The sequence below is a fragment of the Mauremys reevesii genome, linkage group 1 (assembly GCF_016161935.1).
Source record: "Mauremys reevesii isolate NIE-2019 linkage group 1, ASM1616193v1, whole genome shotgun sequence".
In the NCBI taxonomy this organism is placed as follows: Eukaryota; Metazoa; Chordata; order Testudines; family Geoemydidae; genus Mauremys; species Mauremys reevesii.
The window spans coordinates 4628867-4636890 of record NC_052623.1 but is presented as its reverse complement, the minus strand read 5'-3'; the positions used below and the strand labels follow the sequence as shown (position 1 = coordinate 4636890).

General features: G+C 49.2%; 1 protein-coding gene across 1 annotated transcript; it reads right to left on the bottom strand.

The window, feature by feature from the left end:
- Positions 1–6638: 6638 nt before the first annotated feature.
- LOC120386118 (olfactory receptor 51E1-like) lies at positions 6639–7673 on the bottom strand. Its single transcript, XM_039504999.1, has one exon. It carries the CDS (start codon positions 7671–7673, stop codon positions 6639–6641), a length of 1035 nt encoding a protein of 344 aa, XP_039360933.1.
- Between the last annotated feature and the right edge of the window lie 351 nt (positions 7674–8024).

Below are 8024 nucleotides of genomic sequence, written 5' to 3'. Positions count from 1 at the left end.
TAGTGCCTCCCTCTGGGAGCAGAAACCTGCCCGCCAAGCTCCAAGGCCATGACACTAGCTTTGGCTCGGCTCCCCCAGACTCTCCAATTTCTTCAGCCCACCCTTCCCAGGGCTCCCCCTTGGTGCACGCTGGTTCCAGTTTCTCCTTTTCGGGGACATGGCCTTTTATGACACATGGCCAGAAAGAGTTAAGCAATTTTCAGGCTATTGACCCAGATTCACCCTTTAGCGTCAGGTTAGAAAAGTATGTAAATGGTCATTAGCACCATTCCATTTTAGATAGGCTAGAGGTTTGAAATGTAGACTTGTATTATTAAAGAACTGGAAGAAGTTAGTGACTCTAGTAGTCTAAATGTACTGAGAGCTTGTTAGAGGTTAACAGTGTGACCAAAAGTTTCCTGTCTAGAGCTGGATTCAGTCAATTCATACATGAAAAGGAAATATTTTTAGATGGAACATGAGTGCAATAATATCATTTTCTATACGCCTCTTTCAAGTTTCTGATGATTTCTCTATAAACTGCTTAATGGACAATAACCTTATGTTAATCCAGGTAGTTAATTACCAGTGACATTTAGGAAATAGAAGGTTACTTCAAAACTCAATTGTTTACCCAAGAACTGCTGTGCTGCCCAGGAACTGTAAGCATCATCAGGAGAAGCCTGAGTCACATGTTCTGGTCTGCAGTTACACCCTGGACCAACCTGGTAATGGATATTTCAACATTGGACTATAATTTCTTGACTAATTGTGAGAGAACTTTGTGGAACTCTGAAGCCAGCCATCTCTACTCTGAAACTGAGTTAAAAACTCTAATCATGTCTCTGTGTATAATTATCTTTTAACCAATACTCTCTCTTTTTAAATAAATCTTAGTTTAGCTAATAAGAATTGGCTCTGAGTGAGTATTTGGGTAATATCTGAAAAATTCACTCATCTGGGAGGTGCTGTGGACAATCCTTGGTATTGGTAGAACTTCATCATATGATGAACAAGATTTTCAATAATCATCATCATACTTGACTTGGCTGTCTGGGTGGAAGCCCAAGGCTGGGTGGCTTTAAGGTAGGGGTCTCAAACACGAGTTATTTCATGCAGCCTGCCATGGGCACCAACTCCACCGGCAGCCAAGCTCTCCTCACCCCCCGCCCCTGCTGCCTTGCAACTGCCCACCCTCCCTGCCCCTATTCCAACCCCTTCCCGAAATCCCTGCCCCAGACCTACCTCTTCTCCACCTCCCCCTGAGTGCACTGTGATCCCTCTCCTCCTCCTACCTCTGCCTACTGCTTCCCGCCACCAAACAGCTGTTTGGTGGCTCTTAGGACGCTCCAGGATGGAGGGGGAAGGAGCGGGGATGTGGCACGCTGAGGGAAAAAGGCATGAAGAGGCGGGGCTGAGGCGGGGATTTGGGGGAAGGGGTTGGAATAGGGGCAGGGAAGGGGAGGTAAGAGGCGGGGAATGGGCAGGGCCTCATGGAAGGGGTGGAGTGGGGACGGGGCCAGTGGCAGAGCAGTTTCTTTTGTATCTTTGTATGAAAAGGTATCAGTGTTGCGGCCCTCAGGCCAATGTATTAGTCCTCATGTGGCCCTCATGGTGATTTGAGTTTGAGCTCCCCGCTTTAACGGAACTGTGTAAAGCATTGTGAAAACTAGTTTGTTGCTGCCTTTGCAAATCCAAGTATTAGAATAACCACCCATTTTGGGGATTGTAAGCTCCTTTCTTTGTAGTTTTCTCTAATTGAGCAATCTTAGAGTGTGATGAAGTGGGACTGTTCTTAATGTTTCCTCTGGATACTGTGTGAGTGCCTCAGTTTCTGGCTGACACTCTGTCTCCTGGCAACTAATGGCCCAGGCCCTTCCCCCCTGCAAGGGGATGCTAAAGGTGTGGGAGGACAAAGAGGTCAGGTGACCTCCTGGCCCGGGAAATGAACTCAGCAGAGGAGGGGCTAGAGAGGGTTCCATTTTGGAGCTGGCTGGGGATGGGAAGTGAGGGCAGATGGGGTTGTCTGTCTCACTGCCCCCCAGAATGGACCCGGCTGAGGGGTCCCGTTCTCTGTACCTACAAGCTCTGTTTTAGACCGTGTTCCTGTCATTTAATAAACCTCTGTTTTACTGGCTGGCTGAGAGTCACGTCTGACGGCGAAGTGGGGGTGCAGGACCCTCCGGCTTTCCCAGGACCCCACCTGGGCGGACTTGCTGTGGGAAGCACACGGTGGGGCAGGAGATGCTGAATGATCCAAGGTCAGACCCAGGAGGTGAAGCCGTGTGAGCTTCTTGCCCTGGAGACAGTCTGCTCCAAGGGAGAGGAGGCTCCCCAAAGTCCTGACTGGCTTTGTGGGGAGCAGTAACAAATCATCACCAGGGGACTCTGTAACACCTAGTGAGCTCCTCTGGGGTTGCTCAGTGGGTTTGAGCATTGGCCTCCTAAACCCAGGGTTGTGAGTTCAATCCCTTGAGGGGGCCATTTAGGGATATGGGGCAAAAATCTGTTGGATGATTTAATCGGGGATTGGTCCTGCTATGAGCAGGGGGTTGGACTAGATGATTTTCTCAGGCCCCTTCTAACCCTGATATTCATAGAGTTTCAGGCTAGAAAAGATCATTAGATCATCCAGTCTGAATTCCTGGATAAAGCAGGTCATTACATTTCATACAGTTACCCCTGTATTGAACTCCATAATTTGTGTCGGGACACATGGGGGGGTTACCGGCAGAGCGGAAAAAAACCTAGGAGTGTGAAATATTGGGACAAATTGCGTCCTGACCAATGTTTTTATTGGGGCATCCGCTCACCCTATATGAGTAGCTCATGCTGCTTCTTTCCAAATGCAGAACAAAACAATGTCTTGAACACATCTACCTTTTCTGCAACATTAACAAATTTCCTTTCTTCCTCTCATTGCCCTACACCTCTTTACCTATACCCTGAGCTCCTGGCCTGGCTGGCTAGCCCCCGGCTCCTCGCTTGCTATTCCCCTTCCCCTCCAGCCTCAGCTCGCTCAGCCGCCGCCGGCACAATGCTCTGGGTGGCGGGGCTGCGAGATCCTGGGGCAGGAGTCCCGTGACGGTGTCAGAGGGCAAGAAGCAGGTGGTGCATTGATACAGGGCAGGTGCTGGGTCACGCCTGGCTGTTTGCGAAAGCACAGCCTCTCATAACCTGCCCTCCATACAATTTCCAAAATCTAATGTGGCCCTCAGGCCAAAAAGTTTGCCCACCCCTGTTCTATTTCCAAAACCTCACTGGTAATTAACTACCTGGATTAACATAAGATTTTTATATATTAAGCAGTTAAGGAGAGGTCACCAGAAACTTTAAAGAGGCATATAGAAAATGAATTATTGCACCCAAGTTCCATCTAATAATATGTCATTTTCATCTCTGAATTAACCGAATACAGCTCTAGACAGGAATCATTTGGTTACACTGTTAACCTCTAACAAGCTGACGGTAAACGTAGACAACTAGAGTCATGAACTTCTTCCAGTTCTTTAATAATGCAAATCTAAATTTCAAAACTCCAGCCTACTTAAGGTGGAATGGCCCAAATCACCATTTACATATTTTTCTAACCTGTCTCTAAAGGGTGAATCTGGGTCAATAGCCTGCAAGCTGCTTAACTCTTTCTGGCCATGTGTCACACAACCCCTTTTGCAAGGCCTGGGGCTGTTTGGCTTAGTGATCATGTGAACGAAAAAGGAGAAACTGGAACCAGCGTGCGCCTAGGGGGAGCTCTGGGAAGGGTGGGCTGAAGCAAACTGGAGAGTCTGGGGGAGCCGAGAGAAAACTAGTGTAGAGCCTTGGTGCTTGGCGGGCAGGTTTCTGCTCGCAGAGGGAGGCACTAGAACGGAAGCTGCACTGCAAGAATGGGTCTGGAAACCCAGACCTGGAGGCAGGGCCTGAACAGTGCTGTGACTCAAAACCACAACGGTCTTGTTTGTGGGCCCCAAACACACTTGGCCGGGGAGTGTCCAGCTGCACGAGCTTGAGCGGGGATGTGACAGCAAACCTGGAGCTGCTACAAAAATGTGGAAGGGGAGTGGGCCCTCCCACCCCCCCATCTCTCCTGGTGCATTTAGGTCCTGCTCTGTCTTTCCTTTGTAACTCACCTCTACACACGTACGTACCTCCCTCTCTCTGTCATTTCTAAGTCCCTGGCCATTACCAACTAGCAGCCTGCAGCTGTGGTACCCTACAGTCTAGCCTACTTGCTTGCCTATATATCTTTTCTTGTAAGTTTCTTATTTTCTTAGGGTTTGATTATTTGTTTTATTAATAAGTTTACAGATTTATATTAGAGTATATTTCACCTGTAACACAAGCAACTTGCAGGCCACATCCTGTAAGTTGAGCTAAAGGAGGTAGCAGATATGAAAAGGTTTGGGGAAAAGTGCAGCCAGAACCTCCTGTTGAAGTTGTGGAGGAGTTGGAATAGGGGCTGCAACCTTGCACATTGTAGATAGGTATCTGCCAGAGTTTGCCTCATTCTGCAAAATGGCCAGGCATCTGGAATGGGGGTGAACTGTGCCCCATGAAGGATCCACCAACCGATATCCCTGGTGCGCCGTGGGACTGGGGTGGAGTACTTTCTGGCCCAACCGGCGGCAGGGTGTGCAGCCCACATGGGTTAGGAAAGGGAGGAGGTTTGGGGTCCTGGGATGAGGGGTGAATGGGGAGCACCCTCTTGTATGACCCGTTCAAGGAAAATCCCAGTGATAGGCCATAAGGTGGCCCCCACCTCCTGGAGTATGCTCGGGGGGTCTGAAGTTTGACGAGCCCCAGGTGACCTCCGAAATGAAAGATGCCATCATGTCCACTAAATGGTGGTTCGAGGACTGGACCGGCCAAATGCTGGAAGAATGGGCCGGGGCAAGATGGAAAGAGAATACATCCATGCAGTGCAACCAGGAGTAGCAAAACCATTCGACCTCCACCTGTACTTAGGTAAAAGTGGAATTGTCATCCGGGTGATGGTTGCACAAGACGTCCACCAGGGAGTGATAATTGATTATATCTGTGAAGATGCCTGCAGCAGCCCAGCAACTCTCGATTCTGGTCCTCAAAGATGATATTAAAATCCACAACCAGGACCAGGCATTAGTGAGGATTCAAGGTGCCGAAGAAGGCAGACACCTGTTAATAGAAACACACACACTCCGGTCTGCATTCAGAGGGTAGACATTGGACAGAGTCACTGTCAGCCCCTCCATACAGGCCTGAGGTGTAGTAGGCAACCTGAGATGACCTCATCAACTCCCAGCATATCAGGCTCTAGGTCAGGGAAGAACAGGATGGCCACCCCAGCCGAATGAGTGCTGAGGTGTCTAAAATATACCCAGTCCCCCCATTCCAGCCACCAAGTAGTCTCGGCGGCTGGATCCATGTGGGTTTCCTACGTCACAAAGGAAGGAGAGCAACTGACAAGTGTGGAGACCCACCCTAGAGCCTCTGGTGTTCAATGTTGAAACGATGGTTGATTTCATTCTGAGGACTGAGGATCCTTGCAGGCAGGAGGATCCCCAGATGGCCATACAAAAATTGCTGACCAACTTGAAAGGCTTGTCACAGAAGTTGTGGGCCCACCGGGAGACCAGGATGTCCTACCTTCTCATACCGCTCCACTCCTCCAAAACAGCCCTCATGGCCAAGAGGATAAGATGGAAGTCTCCCCAACACTGGAGAGGGAGCTTCACCTTACCCTCAAAACCACAGGTCTCTACCACAAAATGGTGAAGCTCATCCCACAGCGGGGGATGGGGTAGTGCATCCATGATAATCCTCTGGCTGGGCCCCTGTTATGACCCCATGGCCCACGTGGATGGACAAAGAGGGAGAAGACCACCAGTGCAAGGACTGCACTGGTGGCACCACGTAACCCATCTCTATCTCCAGAAAGGGAAAGAGAGGTGGAGGGAGGAGAGCAGCCCCTAAAGGGTCAGGACAGGAAGACAAAACAAACAGCTCCCTGAGGTTCATCCCAGGACAGGGAAAATGAGACAGCCCATGGGCGGCAGTGGTATGGAAGATGGAGGTAAAAATGAGTAGGGCTTCTGTCCCCCTCTCACTTCCCCCTTCTCCACATGAATCACATGCTGATTGCCATGTTCAGTTAATTCCCTCTGAAGCACCTGGCACTGGGCACTGTCAGAAGACAGGCTACTGGGCTACATGGACCAGTGGTTTTACCCATTATGGCCGTTCTGATCTTCTTATTTAGACGTCAGATGTATCTGCCTCCTGCTGTCACCCACTATACCCCACTCCCTTCCCAGAGCCGAGATAGATCCCAGGAGTCCTGACGGGGTCTCTCTCTCCACAGAATTGGTAAGAACGTGAAAATAAACATTAAAATGTTAACATTAACCAGTGTCCTTTAAGTGACTTGCCATAAGATGAGAGAACATGTGGTTGTAGAGATGACTGAGACACAGCTGACAAGGTGCGGGGAAGACAGAAGCAAGTGACGGGGCAGCACCTTGGGGAGAAGACACACAGCAAGGTTGAGGGTTGACAGATGAGATGGAACAAGATTGTAATTTCAGGGATCCCACTACCAGCAATTAGAAAGTATACATAGACTGATTCCCCAGTTCATCACATTGACACAGCACAGTAAGGACAGGGAATGGTTTAATATCTCTCTATCTGTACAGTAAGTGATTCAGGGAAGAGGCCACAGCATCATGCACAGAGCTCAATCTGAGAGCCAGAGCACAAGGAGGAAACTTTTCGGTCTCTTTATGTGTAAAGAGGTGGAGCATCCTGCCTCGGATCTGTTTGGTCCTCACCCCATAAATGATGGGGTGTAGCACGGGAGGCACCAGGAGGTAAACATTGGCAATGAGAACGAGGAAATGCAGTGGCACATTGTGGCCAAATCTCTGCATGAAAGCGGAGATGAAATCTGGGATATAAAACGCTGAGATGGCACAAAGATGAGAGATGCAGGTCCCAAAAGTTTTGAGCCGGGCATCCTTTGTGGGCAGACGGAAGATGGCCCGGAGGATCAGAGTATAGGACACAGCGATAAAAAACACATCCATTCCAATCACAGAGAAAAGGTAAAACAGGGCATAGTAACTACTGATGTGGATGTCAGCGCAGGCCAGGTTCACTACAGCTATAAACCGACAGTAGGAGTGTGGGATGATGTTGGTTCTGCAATATGGCCACTGCCTCGCCAGGAAGGGATAGGGTAATGTGAGTATGCCACAGCGCAGCACCAAGACCAGGCCTATCTTGGCTACAACAGAGTTTGTCAGGATGGTGGAATGTCTCAGAGGATGGCAGATGGCCACGTAGCGATCGAAAGCCAGGGAAACAAGGATTCCAGACTCCATCACTGAGAAGGAGCGAACCAAGTACATCTGGGTGAGGCAGGCACTGAAACTGATCTCCCTGGAATTGAACCAGAAGATGCTCAGCATTTTGGGCAGGGTGGATGTGGAAATGAGCAGGTCAGTGACGGCCAGCATGCAAAGGAAATAGTACATGGGCTCATGGAGGCTCGGCTCCCTCTTCACGATGAGCAGGATGGTGAAGTTCCCCAACACGGCTATGGCGTACATAGCACAGAGTGGAATGGAGATCCAGACATGGGCTGCCTCCAGGCCAGGAATGCCAAGTAGGATGAAGGTGGAGGGGTTGGTGAAGTAAGTTGTGTTGGAATCTGACATGGATTAGCGGAGAGGATGTCCAACTCTAACTTTGAGGCAGAACAGTGTCTCCTGTATGTACCATAAATTCCCCTGATCTTCTGTGGGTTCTCAGCCTCTTGGGTGATGGTTGTAGTAGAAATTCCTGAACGGAGAGACAACGTTAATATGAGACACTATATGCACTAGTGAAGGCTATTCTCCTGGAAGAAGCAGATTGATCACTCTTCACACACTGAAATAATGACAGACATTTTCATTATTCAAAGAAAATAACGATGAACTCCACTAAATCCAATTCCATATTTTGTGGTCCTCTCTGAATTAATAATGCCTACGCTTTGTGGTGGGGGAACCTTAAGAAGCACCAGC

Coding starts and splice junctions, on each gene's coding strand:
- LOC120386118 (XM_039504999.1), bottom strand. CDS start 7,673: ATGTCAGATTCCAACACAACTTACTTCACCAACCCCTCCACCTTCATC.